Raw genomic sequence first — 17,610 nt, forward strand, 5'->3', positions numbered from 1 at the left:
CTTGCCATCAGCTGTGGCTCTAAAATGTCATTTGAGCATACTGTACACACATTCAAATTTTGCTAGATCTGTGATGTGATTAGTTCAGAGAACTAATGGCACAATTTGTGAATGACCTAAAACTTGGTTTAACACATCCTCATGCAGCAATTTTGAATATAAATAAATATGATTAAGACTTGATAAAGGTATGGAACAACATGAGGATGGATCTTAAGTCATTTTCAGACAAATATCCACCAGTATATATTTGATAAATCCATATATTACTCAATATTATACAGCATTTAAAAATCTTTTTTTTTTTGATACCTCCTTGCAGGTTATTTCTGTAAATGCAGCACTGGATACTCTGGAACTCACTGTGAGGTCAATATCAATCCATGTGACTCCAATCCCTGCTTGTATGGAGGAACCTGTATTCAGAGTAACCTTGACTACTACTGTAAATGTAGAGGCCAGTACTCAGGTCAAAGGTATTGTGCTTTCATAGTACAAGTGGTTTTTTTTAAAGGTTATTTTAAACTGTAAATGGGACAGAAGTACTGTATACCCAATTCTCTCTGTGTGACTGTAGGTGTCAAATTGGACCATATTGCAAAGAGAACCCATGCCAAAATGGTGGGCAGTGTATTGACAGTCTTGATGGACCCATCTGTGAGTGTGAGCCAGGATTCAAAGGAGAAAGGTCTGATATAAAATACTCAGAATCTTGGACATATTGTGTTATAATATACAATTTCTTACTACCTTAACAACATTTTACAGTAGTATAAGTTGTAAAATACTGTGTACCTTTTTAAGCAATGAGCTACATTTCCCAAGGAGTAAAATATAACCACTAGATTGCTGTCATTGCTCTCAAATTAGGGTTTATTTTCTAGTTGTATTTAGTGAAAAATGAATGAAAACTATCATGTTTCATGATATCACTCTAATAGATGCGCAATATTTTGCAATATACTTCAAATATATTGATTCTGTATAAAAAATCAACTGCAGTATTCAGTATTTTTATTGATCATTTTTCTTGCGATTTCATAAATCACAATGCTTCATGAGTCTTGTACCTTTTTCTTTTTGTTTGATTTTCAAATACAACCCCAATTCCGAAAAAGTTGGGACAGTATGAAAAATTCTAATCTAAAACAAATAAGGAGTGATTTAAAAATTATATTTATCCTTTGCTATATTAATTTAAAATCAGATGATTGCAACATGCTCCAAAAAGTTGAGAATTTGAATTTAAGACTAATAACAATTTGACAATTTGAAATAACAAGGCAATGTTAAACAGGAGATGTTATTCAGGTGAGGCAATCGTGTCATAGTATAAAAGGAGCCTCCAAAAACAACCTAGTCCTTCAAGAGCAAGGATCATATGAGACTTGTCAATATGTCAAATGATGCTTCAGCAAATAATCCAGCACTTTGAGAACAATGTTCCCCAAAGACAAATTGGAAGGATTTTGGGCATTTCACCCTCTACAGTGCATGATATAGTTGAAAAATTCAAGCAATCTGGTTCTTAAGCAAATCTCTGTGCTTAAAGGGCAAGACGAAAACCATGTCTGAATGTGTGTGATCTCTGATCCTTCAGACATCACTTTCTTAAAAAAGGCATTCATCTGTAATGGATATCATGAACATGGGCTTGGGATAACTTTAGTAAACATTTGTTAATCAACACCACTCGCCGCTGCATCAACAGATACATGTTAAGACTTTAATATGCAAAGCAGAAGCCCTACATCAACACTGTCCAGAAGCGCTGCCGACTTCTCTGGGCAAGGTCTCATCTTAGATGGAAAGTAGAACAGTGGAACTGTGTTTTTTGGTCTGAAGAGTCCACGTTTAAAAAGTTTTTGAAAAACAAAGCCATCGTGTTATCTGGCCCAAAGAGGAATGGGGACATCCAAGCTTTTATTAGCATCAGGTCCAAAAGCCAGTGTCTGTATGGGCCAGGGGTGTGTCAGTGCCCATGGCATGGGTAACTCGCACATATGTTAGAACACCATGAATGCAGACAGATATGTAAAAATTTTGGAGCAGCATATAATGCCATCCATATAATGTCAGCATGGCTGTTTAAGCAGAGAGTGTGGGTGCTAAATTGGCCTGCCTGCAGTCCTGACCTGTCTCCAATTGAGAATGTGTGGCGCATTATGAAGCACACATACCATGGGTTGTATTTTGTTTTTGCTTCAAATCAAAGTTTGCAATGTTGGGATTCACCTCAGAGCTGGTTGGTTTGATTCAGCACTGTTTTAAGTATTTAATGAAATCCCAATAGGAACATTTTAATGGAAAAAATTACTTCCAGAATGAAGACGGCTGAAAAAGTGTGCGGTCACTGTTGCCTCTGTTGAGATTCAAACAAATATCTTCAATATTTTTGTGCCAGTAAAATTAAACTCTAAATTATGAATTAAACCATTGGATACTTGCAGTAGTCTAGTAGTGACTGAAGAGGTGGGCATACTGTGATTTATGCCTGCGTATGCCCTGGACTGCACTATTGGATATTTGTATATTTAAAAATATATTGCGTCCTTAAGTAGCTTTAACGTAGTTAGCTGCTAATTATTGTTAGCAGTTTATAGTGTAGCTAAATTATTTTTTTTTAAAAGTATATTGACTGTATGTTACATGAACTGATAACACTATTTTGCTCAAATATGCTTGATAGAGAATGTTTGTTTTTCCAAAAATGTGTATGATTTTCAGGTGCATGATTGATATAGACGAGTGTGTGGACAGGCCTTGCTTCAATGAAGGCCATTGTGTCAACACACATGGATCCTTTATCTGCTCCTGCTCTGTGGGCTTCACCGGGAGACTGTGTGAGATGGACAGAGATGTGAAGAACCAATTTGTGTCGTCATATTGGAACTCTTGGCTCGGAGAGCTGATTGGAATGCTGTCCTTCCTGACAGCCATCTTTGTACTGGCACCTCTTTTCTTTATAGTGTGGAACGGCACCTGCAAGTCTTGCAAGAAAGATAAAGATCCTGACAAGTATAATGCCAATGATTCTTATATTCAGAGGTCCAGTTTATACAACCAGGCCCAAAAATGTTCCTTTCCGGACGGTCCACCACAGATCCCTGTACGACCCATCTCCTACACACCTAGCATTCCTGGAGAGACTCGAAACAACCGATGCTCCATGCCTGAGTTTTCCTTTACTCCAGATCCTCTCTTTGGTCTTTGGAAGACTGTAGCTGTGTGTAGTGTTACACCTAACCTACCCCACTACAAAGCTTCCCATTCTCTCTCGGAAAATGATTCCATACAGGAAACAGATTGGGAGGAGTATGATGGTAAGTGCCATATATACTGTACCTTCTTTTTGGAGCCATTAGGCATCAATAGAGTTCTGTTTGTCTTAAAATGTATTCATAAAAATAAATATATATATTCTTTTAGAAAAAACCCTTGACTTAAATTCCTGTTTAGCAATGGAGGACCACAGTGTTCCCCATGGTAATAGAGGACTTCGGTCGGTGTGCTCTCTCCAATCAGACTTCTTGGATGACAACAGTAAGTTGCTAAATGTTCGCAAACATTTTTTTTCATTTGAGCAATTTTTTCTGTTGTGCAACATGCAATGGTGTATTAACAGCCTGTAATGACTTCAGAACCCATATGGATTAAATCTGAGCACAGACTCTGAACAGACTCAAATAGATCCTATGGTGTACTGTAACACTTATTTATGCTAACTAAAAATAGTCTTAAATGGTTTCAGATTCCATCTTCTAGAACTCCTTTTTCATACATTACATAATGAGTAGGTCAGATAAATGCTAGAATTCACATAGATGAATTAGAAAAGAAGAGTATTAGATAACTTCAGTGGTTCATCTTTGTTGTGTTGTGTGTGATTTCCTTTAGGCTTGAATGTGTTTAGCCTTTTGTCAGATACCCACATTGATTTTACTTAACAAAATACCTAGTTAAAGCTGAAGTATGTCACTTTTTGGTGTTAAAATACTTTCTCATATCCCAGCTTCATATGCAGAGACAGCCATAATAAGACATTCATAGGTTAATTTTCTAGAAAACGGTAAACACCAGTCTCAAGAGAGACAATAACATTGACTCAACAAATTACGTAAATTGAGGGGTGGGGCTACCTGTTTGGTCGATCAACGGCAGAAGGTAAGCTGTTTTGAAAATTATTTTTATTTTTGCAATTCCATTTAGTGACTAGCGGAGCAGAAATTACATCAGCTTTAACATGGTCAAAATAGAATTACATACAGTACATCATTAATTAGTGTGTTTGATCCATGAGGACTTTTGTGATTTAATATCTGACTTCTTTATTCTTTATTTTTACAAGCCTCCAAAGTGACAAACCCTGTCAAAAAATGTTTTTGACATGGTGAGGAAAAGGTACATGTTACATTTGATGTCATGTTGGTGTTTTCTTTCTCACACACTCAAACGCTCTCTCTGCACCTAACAATTACCCTAACTCAGTCAATATGTTTTATTACTCACTGTTTGGTACTAATAAACTTAAATCCAGGGAAATCTTAAGAGATTTGTTCCGCAGTTTGAATGTTTTTTATTTTTATTTTTTTTTACAGTTTGAGAATATCCTTTGCTTTTTCCTTGACTTGTCTCATGAGAATCATTTCTGCAATTTTTGAATATCGAACCTTTCATGCATGCTTTAAATATATTTGTTAATCTTAGTTACACTTAACAACTTCTGTGTGAATTAGATGGGTCCTTGTGTAAAGGCTATAACAAGTTCACATCTAATGCATTGCCATCAATCCCAGGGGCACTTAGAAGTTTAATCTTCTTTAGCTTGGAGTTATAACAAGTTCTTTAAAGCCAATGCACTCAGATCTTTCTCACAATCAAAGATTAATGAGCTTTAATTTCAAAGCATACCAAAGTCTTAGACTATGTGTATCCTGTACCGAAATGTAGGCTACATGTCGTGATTGAGATAAACAAATTTTTCATTATGCATAGAGGATATTTTATTTTTAGAGCTGTCAATCTATTTAAATATTTTGAGGAATTACACAACATGGCAATTAATTAATCAAATAAACCACAATTAATCACTTATATCAATGTTATTTGCTGTGAAAGGCCCCCAAATAAAGATAATTCAAAATAGCTAATACATCATATTTCAAATAATTATAATTAGGCTTGGGATCAATGCATTTTTTACACATTGATCTAAAAATGTTCCCGACAATTATCAATATATATCGGGATTTTTTCAGATATAAATAGGGCTACCCGTTGCACAATAGTCTTGTGTTTTTAAACATATTTCACAACACAACTTCGGTAAAGTGTAAGTGGCAGGGTAAATTATAGGGGGTTGCACACCAGTCGTGTCTGGAAGACAACATGGTGCGTTCTAAAATTCGAAATAATTATTTTCTATGAAGGTACATACAAGTCTGGGCGTCACTTGAGGCTGCTAAAAATGTCTGCTATAATTAATTTATTTATGCCTCAAAAGTAACCTGCCGATCAATAATCGATTTATCAAATATTTTATTGACATAGCCTAATTGAATGAATATATAAGCAAGTTACTAATTAAATATCAGCTATTATTATATTTATACCTCAAAGTAACTCCGATCAGATTATTTATCAAATATTTATGATATATATATTATAATATATACAGTATAATAAATACATATATATTATAAATAATCACATCTAAATTTAAATTGCATTAAATCGACAGCCCTTTTTATTTTTTTTACAAGTGCTGTAGGATTTTGCCTTTGTATAACTTAAAGAATCAGATATTGAAATTAGATACTGTATGTTTGCCAAACAGGCTATCACTGGGACACCTCAGATTGGATGCACAATGTTTAATCTCTTGGAATCCAAGGTTTTCTCCAGTGTGAATTTGTACAAATACACACCCCGCCTGACATTCTTCAGGACTATCTAACTGGAGGCGATGACATTGGGAAATTCCAGCGATTTCCAGATCTCCCTTTTCACAATGAAATGCCTGCAGTTCCAGGATACGTTGAGCAGCATATCAGGCCAGTGGTCAACCAAGTCATCCACCCAACAGCAAGGTGGCAAACCCCAACAGCAAACCCCATGTCAATGCTATATCCGTGACTACCCACATGAAACAACCACTGGAATGCCCCAAGGCTCACCATTAGGACCTATTGAAATTTGGGGAGGCATGCCTGATTCCTGAAAAAGTCCTGTGTGAGACCCCAGGCACCCTGCTCATTGTGCCACACTCTTTAAATCTTTATCCCACATATGTGCCAGCTAGTGGTTAGAAATAAATTTTTATGGTTAGTGACCGTGAAAGACTTGATGAAGCCTTGGCTGGTACATCACCACAGACTGAGGTGTGACTGTGGTGATGTGACCACACCTACCATATCATTTTTGAAGATGTTTTCTGGTGAACTATCCCTTTAAGTTGGGATTTACTTACATCAAACATAATTGGATATTGCGCGTCTCATAACCAGAACGTCATGAGGAGTTCACGTTTGAATATTTGTGTGTTAAATATAGTTTTTTCCCCTTTGTTCAGGCTAACAAGTGTAATACAATTTTGTCATTGTCACATGTTGTGGTATGAAATAAAGAAAGGAAAATTCTTAAATAATCATTGTTTGTAAATGACTGGTGTCCATACATTTGCTTCTTCTCACATACTTTTTATACACAATAGGTAGTTATTTATTGTCTGTTAAGTGCTGTGTTTATTCTGCTCTCTTTGCAGTAGTGACTTTTTGAAATGTTGATGTTATATATATTTACAAAAATAAAATATTATAAAGACTTTTACATTTTCTGTGTCCTGTCTTTTTGGACATGACCATGAAGTTTTCAGACTGTAAGGGACCTCAAAGTCTCCATTTGAACAGTTAACATACACATCAGTCAACAGTAGGTGGTAGAGGATCAGAGAGCCACCTCTATGTCAATATGATGGATAGAACTCTTATCACACAATCTGAGGACCTTTTACCCTCATAAATACCTACATTATTCTCCAGCATGAGCTCATCAAATCCAATCAAACAATCTTATTAGGGGAGTTGAAACTTTTGTGAAGCTGTGAAATTTTGGATTCGCAAAAGTTGATGATCTGTGGCTAATAGCAAAATGTCCTCCACAGGGTTGTTTTGGCAATAATGATCAGACTAGTGGCAGGTTTGCATATTAGTTCAAGGAACAGGAAAGTTTTTAATATTTTTAATTTGTTAAAAGTTAATATTTTACTATTAAAAATTATCTTAAAAATGAATAGTTTATAGTTTTATAGTTTATTTGCACATATAACATTTAAAATACTACTTTACAAATCCATTAACGGAAAAAAAACAGAAAGAAAAAACATACTGTGCGGGAGAGAGTGAGAAGACCATGAGGTCTTATAAAACCACCTCCCCAAAATCTCATTAAATGGACATGAAATTACATGATCAAGCAAGACAATACAATCAATACATCAATCATTTTAATATAACAAATTAACAAGATAAACTTAATTATATGTTAACATTTTTTCAGCTCTCTTTTAAAAGAGTTTAGAGTGATTTTAGTCTTTAAAACGGGGTCTAAATGATTCCAGAGGGAAGGCCCTCTGTATTTCAGTGTAGATTGATTAGCTGTAGTTCTACAAAAAGGAAGATAAAAATCTTTACAACGCCTTGTGGAATAGGCATGAACATCCGAAGAATAAATGAAATAATTATTAAAAGCTCTGGGCATAATATTTGTCATATTCACATACTTATACATAAAAATATTTATGCAATAGATGTTAACATTAAATATTGTCAAGATGTTATATTTTATGAATAGCGGAACAGATGATGACAATCTATTTGAATTACTCATAATTCTCAAGAATTTCTTTTGTATTAATAAAATGTTATTTAAATATGTTTTGCATGTTGCGCCCCAAATAATATTACAGTACAGAATGTGGGGATAGATTAAACTGTAATATGTTTTCATACATGAAATATCAATTAAAGAGCGAACTCTACTCAATATACCAACAGATTTCATTATTTTTCTGCAAACATGTTGAATATGATATTTCCAGGTTAGTTTTTGGTCGACAATGAATCCTAAAAATTTTATTTGGTTCACTTGGCTAATTTTTAAACCATCAATTGATACCTCTATGTCCTGGCAATCTCCTTTGTTTTTTTTTTACTAAAAATCATAAAATTAGTTTTTTGTATATTAAGAGAGAGTTGATTAACTTTAAACCATTTAGAAATATTTGTAATTTTTCATTTGCTTCTCTTATTAATGTGTCAATGTTAGAATGAGATAATAGAAGACATGTATCATCTGCAAACATGAGTGGCATAACATTTTTACATACAACTCTTAAATCATTGATATAAATTAGAAATAATAGAGGTCCCAAAATGGACCCCTGCGGTACCCCACATAAATGTTGTCTCCTATTTGAGCTCAGGTTGTTAACATAAACAAATTGCTCTCTCTCTTCCAAATAGTTTTGTACCCAAGTTAAGGCTATATGTTTAATGCCATAATTTTCTAATTTTGCTAAAAGAATATTATGATTTACAGTGTCGAATGCTTTCGACAAGTCTACAAATATACCAATAGTGTTATTTTTCTCATGCAGATTTTTTGTAATTTTATCGACAAACTGTAGAAGAGCCATTTCTGAAGACATGTTCTCTCTGAAACCATACTGGTGATCATATAAGGTCAACTTTTCTGTCAAGTGTTTTAATATCCTTTTATAAACTAATTTTTCGAGTATTTTAGAAAAGAAAGGTAATAGTGAAATAGGTCGATAATTGTTAAATACATGTGAATTCCCAGACTTAAACAAGGGAATTACTTTAGCTAATTTGAAATCTCTTGGTACAACGCCTGTTTTGAGTGACAAAGAGAGAACATAATTTACAGGCTCAATAATATAGCAAACTACTTTCTTTATGAGACTAGCTCTAATTTCATCATGTCCTGGAGCTGTGTCCTTCATCTTTAATATAATTTCAAGCACTTCATTAGACGTTGGAGGATCAAATTCATTTAAGCAAGGATATGGCAAATCAAAAATTTGAGAAGTGAATTTTCCTGTATTCGTAATATTTTTTGCCAGTGAGGGACCAACATTCACAAAGAAATTATTGAAACCGTTTGCTATATCGATGGGGTTTTGATAATTCTCTATACCATCGGATAATTGACCTGGAATTCCTCGAGTTATTTGTTTTTTATTTAATAATTCATTTATAACATTCCAGGTTCACAAGAATTTCCCAACTTCTCAGAAAAATATTTTTTCTTGGCATCTTTTAGAACTTTGCTGAATTTGTTTTTATATTTTTTATAGTACGCAATATTTAACGGTGTGGGGCTAATGAGAGATTTTTTATACAACTTATTTTTAATAATGGAGGATTTTCTTAATGCAGGTGTAAACCATGGCTTAGAAATATTTCTGTTTTTACTTCTACTTTGTACCAGAGGAAAACATTTATTAAACAAAGATGAGAATATATTCATAAATGTCTGATAAGCTATTTCGGCATCCTGATGTCCGAAAACATGATTCCATGATATCTCAGCCAGTGACCTTTTAAAAGACTCAACAGATTTAGAACTAAGTCTATGATGTTTCATACTATAGGTTGGCTTTTTTTGCTGAGAATTTGTAAAAAGTAGAAATACAGGGAGATGGTCTGAAATATCAGTAAGCATTACACCTGATGTGATTGAATTTACAAAATGATTAGTTAGTATATTGTCAATTAAGGTTGCCGATGAACATGTTATCCTTGTTGGTTTATCAATAAGTGGATAAAAATAATAAGAATAAATTGTATTTAAGAACTCAATAGAGGAATTTGATTCATGTTTCAAAAGATCAATGTTGAAATCTCCCAGAAGAATGCAAGTCCTATTCTTAGCACTTATAATCTCCAGCATAGAGGACAAAGCCTCATTAAAAATGTCAATATCATTGTCAGGTGGTCGATAAATGCAACCAATAATTACAGTTTGACCCCCAAAACACCCACATTTTGGAATTTCTATAAAAACTGCTTCTGCATCAGTTGTGTTGTGTTGTGTTGTGAATAAATCTTTCCTTTCAAAAAATTCAAAATCGTCATGAATAAAAAGGGAAACTCCACCACCCTTTCTATTAGTTCTACAAAAATGTACTGCGTTATATTGAGGTAAGGAGTAAAATTGTCTGATGTCCTCATTTAGCCACGTTTCAGTCAAAGCAAGCACAGACAACTGATGTTCTAAAGTTGATAGAAACTGTATGAATAAGTCAAAATCTTTAGGTAGACTACGGGTATTCAAATGAAAAGCGGAAAACATGTCCACATTATAATTTAATTTACTTTTAAACAGTGCATTAAATTCAACTTCATTATAATAATGACATGTATCTCTCGACTTTAAGTTTAAACTATTTTTATCTGGGTCAACCAGGTCATTATATGATCTATCCTCATCAATATCATCTGGATTAAAGACCAAAATTACCTGTAGAGAAACTGTGTAAAAATGACATAAAGAGTAAAAAAAAATAATAAAAAAAAAACCAAACCAAAGGCAACAGTTAAATACCTTTACATGTAAGGCATTTCAACTGGATCGAGGAGGATGTACAATCAGTTGGTCATACTTTAGAAAGGTATGACCCTTTTTCCTCTCTTCTCTAAGTTTAGGTAGCAGTTCCTTACGCTTCGTGCGGACCTCGTCAGAGTAATCCTCATTGATATAGATGTTTGTGCCTTTTAGGAACTTTGCTCTCTTCAGTATTTCTTGTTTGTCCTTGTACCGAAGAAGTTCAATCAGAATAGACCTTGGTCGACCAGTAGAATCATATTTCCCAATTCGAAGTCCTCTTTCAAATTCAATATGCTTTGGTTCTATTTTAAGATGCTCCAGAAAAAGTTTCTTCACTTTCGCTTCGGTTTCAATCCATGTTTCAGACTTTGCATCAGGAACTCCATCGATCACAACGTTCTTTTTTCTTGATATGTTATCCATGTAAACAAGTTTACCTGTCAAGCTGTTTAAAGAAGCCTGGTATTCGGCAAAACTTTCTGCAATGGCTTGATGTTTTTCTGCCATCTTGCTTGATTTAGCTTTTATCTCATCTACTTCAGCCTGAGAAAACTGGAGACTTGTTTTTAAGTCCTGAACGTCTTTAGTCACACTTTGGACATCTTTGAAAAGATGGTCCATGCGAACACACATAGAGTCCACAATCACTTGAACACAAGATTTGAAACTCTTCTCTTGTTGATCAAGAAGTTCTTTAAAATAAGTCTTTAGTTGTTCAAGCATCTCCTGAACCACAGGCAATGAGACAGAGTCGTCCTCACCTTTTCTTGGCATTTTGATGTTTTCAAAGCTTGATTTGTAAAACCAGGCTGGGCCAGCTTGAGTAGGCCCTGTATACAATCTGTCAAATATCACTTTAGTTGTCAGCCATCCACCTTTCATAATCCACAATCCAAATGTATCTTGAAGTGTGTTTTGGAAAAATATAAGTATGGTTATTCCAAAGTGACGTTCAACCATAAAAATGCTGCTCATGCTGCTGCCACACAGGAAGTGACCAATAGTTGAATAGTTGAATGATGCAGATGTTCTACCTTCTGAACTTCTAATTAAACAATCAATCTACTTCACATTTATTGCCTAAAACCGTGACTAATTCCATATCAGTTTTAAAGAGAGGTACATGTTGGGATGAGTTTAGATCAATTGGGCAAATTTTGTCATTGACTGGTGAAACCCCCCACATTTGATAAGCCGTCCTAAATATAATCTTAACGGCAACATTTGTGAATGCAGGGTTGCTTTTATGAGACAATTGTCAGTGATTTGTGTTTGACATCCCAGATGTGTGACTTTATTTCTTCTGCAGCACAACAAACAAATATTTTAAGAAGAATATCTCAGCTCTTTTGGTCCATACAATGCAAACCAACGTGAATGGTGACCAAAAGCTTCAAAAAGGAGATAAAGCCAGCATAAAAGTAATCCATAAAACTCCTGTAGTTTAATCAATGTCTTCTGAAGCAAGTGGTTTTGGGTGAGAACAGACCTAAATCTGACTCATTTTCACTGTACATCTTGAAAGCAGTCTCCTTGGTTATCATGATTTCAAGCTTGATTACACTTCCTATAGCACCATCTAGCCCTTTGTGCATGCATCAATCACTAGGAAGTGTAATCAAGCTTGAAATCATGAACTTGCCTTGAGACTGCAATGACAACTTACATTTTGGTCTGTTTGTCTTAACCAAAACCAACTGGATTGCTTCAGAAGACATTGATTAAACCACTGGAGTCTAATGGATTACTTTTTTGGAGCTTTTGGAGTTCTGGTCACCATTCACTTGCATTCTACAGAGCTGAGATATTCGTCTAAAAATCTTCGTTTGTGATCACCGAAGAAAGAAAGTCATACACATCTGGGATGGCATGAGGGTGAGTAAATGATGAGAGAATTTTCATTTTGGTGAACTATCACTTGCTTACTCAATTATTTCAATAAACAATGTCTTTAGCATACTATGCTCTTGTAAATGAATGGCCAATCTTGAATTTTGGGCTGATTTCTGTATGAAGATCTCTATAAAGTTCATGAAGGAAAGCAACTCAGTCTCTATTACACATTCTTTTGAACACTAGAGGGCAGCATACACTAAAAACGCTGCCATGACAAACAGCCCACTGCATAATAATTTAGCTTATAAGAAAGGAACCAGGTATTAATTTCAATGTTTTATTTAAGTCCTTTGAAATGCTCTTTATGATTAGACGTTCAGTTCAGATTAATACAGTTTCTTTTGATAATAATCAAAAAAAGCACATTTGAACATTTAATTTTGAGAATGTTAGAAATTAATAAAAAAATTATAATTTTCAGAAGGATAGAATGGTGGTGATGGTGGACTTATTCTCTGCAGATCTTGTTGATTTTATGATTTTGCTTGGGGTAAGACATATCTACTCTTGTGCATGTCTTACAAATCAACTTGTGAGATAGTGACAGCCCTTAAATGCTTTGACAAGTTGTGACAGCGGCCTGAGGAAGAGAACAGTATGTGTGTGTGTGTGTAACAGTGTGACAAGTTGACCTTGCCTGACGCGGTCATGTGATGCTGTCATTGAACAACAAAAATGTAAGAGATTTTCCAGGTCTCTGTGATTACAGTCTGTTAATGACATACTAGAACATGATACAAGAATCAAACAATCAAAAAGTTATTACAAAATTAATTTGTGCAAGCAAGCCACTACTCTTCGGGCTACTGTCCATGCTGGTTTGCATGCATTAACACCTCTCGGATAAAACATACACAGAACAAGAGACATAGGGCCTACGTGCTTTTAATAGCAGGTTTGGCTGGCGATAGAATTTCAAATGTCAGTGATGGATGGCATCGCTTTCTTAAACAACATGTACTACATGAGGGGAAGCCTCTGTTTTTATAGGAAATAAAAACTAAACAAAGTTCTCCAATACTTTTCAAGAACTTTTGCAGACCTTTATCACTACTTTAGATACAGTGGCCCCAAAAATATTACACTTAAGCCACACTTTAAAAAATGTATGAATGTCTGCATTATATTGCAAAAAAATAAATAATCAAAATCAAAACAAATGACATTTAAGGTACTGTATTTTAAAGAAATATAGCACAAATACTCTTTTCAAGCATTCACAAATAGAACTCTGCTAGGTTTTAAATGATAAAACATAGACAAAATGTATTTGGACATTTTCTGGTTGTCAAACTTAGTGGAACATGTCCATATTTAACCCTTAAACACATACCTCAGGTCTTTAGAGACCCAGGACTTCATTCCACCCACTTTACCTCATCCATTTTTTTTTAAGTTGTACCCACACCGCTTTAATATTTCTAAATGTATCTCTTATACATAGTGTGACAAACAAAAAATGCCAGAATTGCCCCCTGATGAGGAGGTGGGTTGTTGTCATGTGCTTGGCTAGGCTGGCAAGAATGCTGTGTTGGATACATGTATATGTATATAGGCCGTCCTTGATAGATAGACTACTGTGATTGAAGGAAGTAGGTCAGCAGGGTGTCAGCTGATGCTGAGCTTGCCTCTCATGGCCTGACTGAAATGCTTGTGCTCGATTTGGGTGTACTAGTGAGATAATGTAAGTTGTGCATCTATTTAGACTCAACAAGTGCCTGAGAAAATGCACATAAGCTACACATAAGCTACACATACATTACACATGTGCAGATTATGTGTTATGTGTAGCTCAATATGTGTTTGACAACCAGTTGCATCTCATGGAATGTCAGTATGAAAAAATGAATCCTGTTCTTGATTTGTCCTTATTTGTTGCATGATCTCTTTAATTTATGGAAAATAAAACATCAAAATGTATAAAAATATTTGTTATTGTTTTGTAATTGTTATCTGGGCATTTTGTACCTCCATTTTTGATAGCCATAAGTGCCGGGTCTATAGAGACCCAAATATGTAAGAGTGTTTGGGAAAATAACCATGCATTTAAGGGTTAATGTGATGATGAACGACACCTGTGTGAAATTAATGGCCATCATACATCCACTAAAATTGTCAGTTGTAAGTAATTGCAAAGAGAGTTCAGAAAAGATGGCGTAACGCGGCGGCTAATTTTAGCTTATATTGGCCCATTAGCTTCTCCCTATGCCAGTCTGCCCCTGATCGGCCCCAAAGTGTGTTGGCCCAACGAGAGAATGCCCGGTATGCCAGATTACCAGTCCAGCCCTGATTAGATCAGTTTCTTGCTGAAGAGGTAAGTTTTTTACATAATGCTTTCTCCCGTAAATGTAAACGAGTGTAAATGCCAAAACATGATCTCACTGATGTCATTAAATGAGTCTGCTTTTTTATTCCATCCTTTACTCCTGGTCAGAGGCTTCTATAAATAGTTTATATGTAAGTTTACGTTCTACCAAAGTTTAATGGTGCAACACTTTCATATTTAGTAGTGTATAAATTTTTATTTATTGCCCATTAGGCTAAATTGTAACTTATGCATAGCTGGAAAAATCCCTGGACCCCACACTCCCAGCCCACTACATTTTGAACTGTTGCCTTCTGGCCAGTGCTACAGAGCACTGAGCACCAGAACAGGCACATTATTTTCCCTCAGGCTATCCATCTCATGAACAGTTAAAACTGCCCAAGTGAGCAATAATTATGTGCAATATACAGCTTAGTCTATTTATATTTATTTACCTACAGTCTTCAAAGAATGAAGGCCAGATGTACAACTAAAGAAGAGGATAAGTACATCAGAGTCTCTAATTTGAGAAATAGACGAGGCGTCTATTTCTCAAACTAGAGACTCTGATGTACTTATCTGATGTACATGTGAGGCACATTCCTCAGCTGACAGCTCTATTGAATTCTACCCACTCAACACCAGTTTCATGTACAACAGTAAAGAGAACACCCAGGGGTGCAGGCCTTATAGGAAGAATTGCAAAGAAAAAGCCACTTTTGAAACAGAAAAAAACTAAACGAAAAGGTTGTAGTGGGCAAAGTAACACAGACATTGGACAACAGATCACTGGAAAAGAGTGTTATGGATCTTATCCCATTGAGCTTTTGTGGGATCAGTTAGACTCTAAGGTGTGTGAGAAGTGCCCGACAAGACAGCCACATCTTTGGCAAGTGCTACAGGAAGTGTGGGGTGAAATGTCACACGAGAATCTGGACAAACTGACAGACAGAATGCCAAGGATCTGCAAAGCCATTGCTGCACATGAAGGTTTTTTTTATGAGAACTCTTTTAACTAGTTTAAGAATTTATTTAAAAAAAAAATTCAAATTGTAATTTTTCATGTTTTTAATGTCCTGACTATACATTGTGATCAGTTCAATGCCCCTTTGGTGAATAAATGTACCAATGTCTTTCCATGAGAGCAAAATATGTATATTATTCCAAACTTTTGGCCACCAGTGTATATATTATCTATTTTGAATTTTTATGTATACTTATATTTTTATTCTATTTTGTATTATCTTTAACTTGTTGTTGTATCGTTTGTGCACTGAAAGCTTCTTTCACCAAGACAAATTCCTTGTATGTGTAAGCATACTTAGCAATAATGCTCATTCTGATTCTCATTCTGATGTCGGTCTCAATAAAGCTCATTTGGTATCTTTGGAATCAAATCAAATCAAATCACTTTATTGTAACTCAACCATATACACAAGTGCAACAGTGGGTGAAAGTCTTGGGTCCAATTCCAAGCAACAGCAGACAATAACAATAAACATCTGATTTACACATAACACAGTTTTCACATCTGTTACACAACACAATATACAATATACACCTAATAATATACAGTATACACAAAAATAATAATATACAATATACAGAATACACAAAATAAGAAGACAATAAAAATGCACTGTACCCTCACCCCATGTAATCAGTGGAAATAAATATTAATTGTTGTTTTGACCTTCAGCTGTCGGTTGATATCAGTTGCGTGTGTTATTAAGTGAAGTATAAAATGTGGTCCAGTCTGAGGCTAATAAAGTGCAGTGCTGATATATGTATTGTGAGCGAATGCAGTGGTTTTGGAAAGAGGGGGGTGTGGCTAATCCAATGGCTCAGTCTTGTTAAAAAGCAGTGAAAAAGCAGTTAAAATCACTTACAGCACCCTTAAGTGTCGAAAAGTGCCAAAATAATTTTTGGGGCAATTTAGTTATTACACAATCTCTAGATCACTCACAAAAGTAGTGTAAATGTAATATATTACATTTTTAGAAAACATTAGGTTTTTTAAAAAGTACTTAAAAAGTTAATTCGTTTTATGATTACTTTTCCCATAAATCTGATTACAATTCTAGAAAAGTAATGAATTCTTTTTTGTGGATAACTTTTTTGAGTAACTTAAACAATACTAATCACCCAACAGTCAAACTGACCTTTGAGTACCGCATTACCTCACAGATTTTCATGAGAGTTTCAAGTACTCATTATAGAATCCCCAGGAACAAACACACATAAAAAGTTAAATTAAACATGTTAATGAGAAGACCAGGTGGTAATAGCCTGTTTAGTGTGACTAATCATTGTGAGCTGTCACCTCATACCTGGCCTCTACAGAAGTTGAGAAAGTGGTGAAATGTTGGGTGTTTCAACTATGTGCTTGTACTTAAAGCAGTCAGTGTTCTCTTACTTGCTTTAAAAGTGTGTGTGTGTGTGTGGGTGGGTGGGGGGTGGATATAAAAAGAGAATAACATATTTATTGCAGTTATTGTTGCTCCAAGCTTTTTCTAGAAAAACTAAAACAAATGATAAATAAATGGATAAATAAACAACACAAGCTGTATTTCAGCCTTGAGTACCTATAGTGTTTGTTTAGTCACGCTCAATATTATTTACGATCCAGAGAGTATAACAAACAGAACAAATGCCATGGGTTGTTGCTGCAATGTGGCAATTTTGTCTGTAAAATGACAGACAAAATGGCCCAAGACACACCCTTCTACCAAAATATCACTTGAAATTATCACAGAAAGACAAGGGATTTGTTATCATGG

General features: G+C 34.9%; 1 protein-coding gene across 1 annotated transcript in view; it reads left to right on the forward strand.

Annotated features, from left to right (window-relative positions):
• The window catches only part of LOC127659798 (protocadherin Fat 1-like), a 47,006-nt gene extending 43,349 nt beyond the window's left edge, over positions 1-3,657 (forward strand). The window contains 5 exon segments of the mRNA XM_052149753.1: positions 323-476; positions 578-688; positions 2,728-3,323; positions 3,460-3,543; positions 3,626-3,657. Of these exon segments, the coding sequence (XP_052005713.1) occupies positions 323-476; positions 578-688; positions 2,728-3,323; positions 3,460-3,543; positions 3,626-3,657 (977 nt within the window).
• Positions 3,658-17,610: the final 13,953 nt, after the last annotated feature.

Source organism: Xyrauchen texanus, chromosome 19 (assembly GCF_025860055.1).
Source record: "Xyrauchen texanus isolate HMW12.3.18 chromosome 19, RBS_HiC_50CHRs, whole genome shotgun sequence".
Taxonomy (NCBI): Eukaryota; Metazoa; Chordata; class Actinopteri; order Cypriniformes; family Catostomidae; genus Xyrauchen; species Xyrauchen texanus.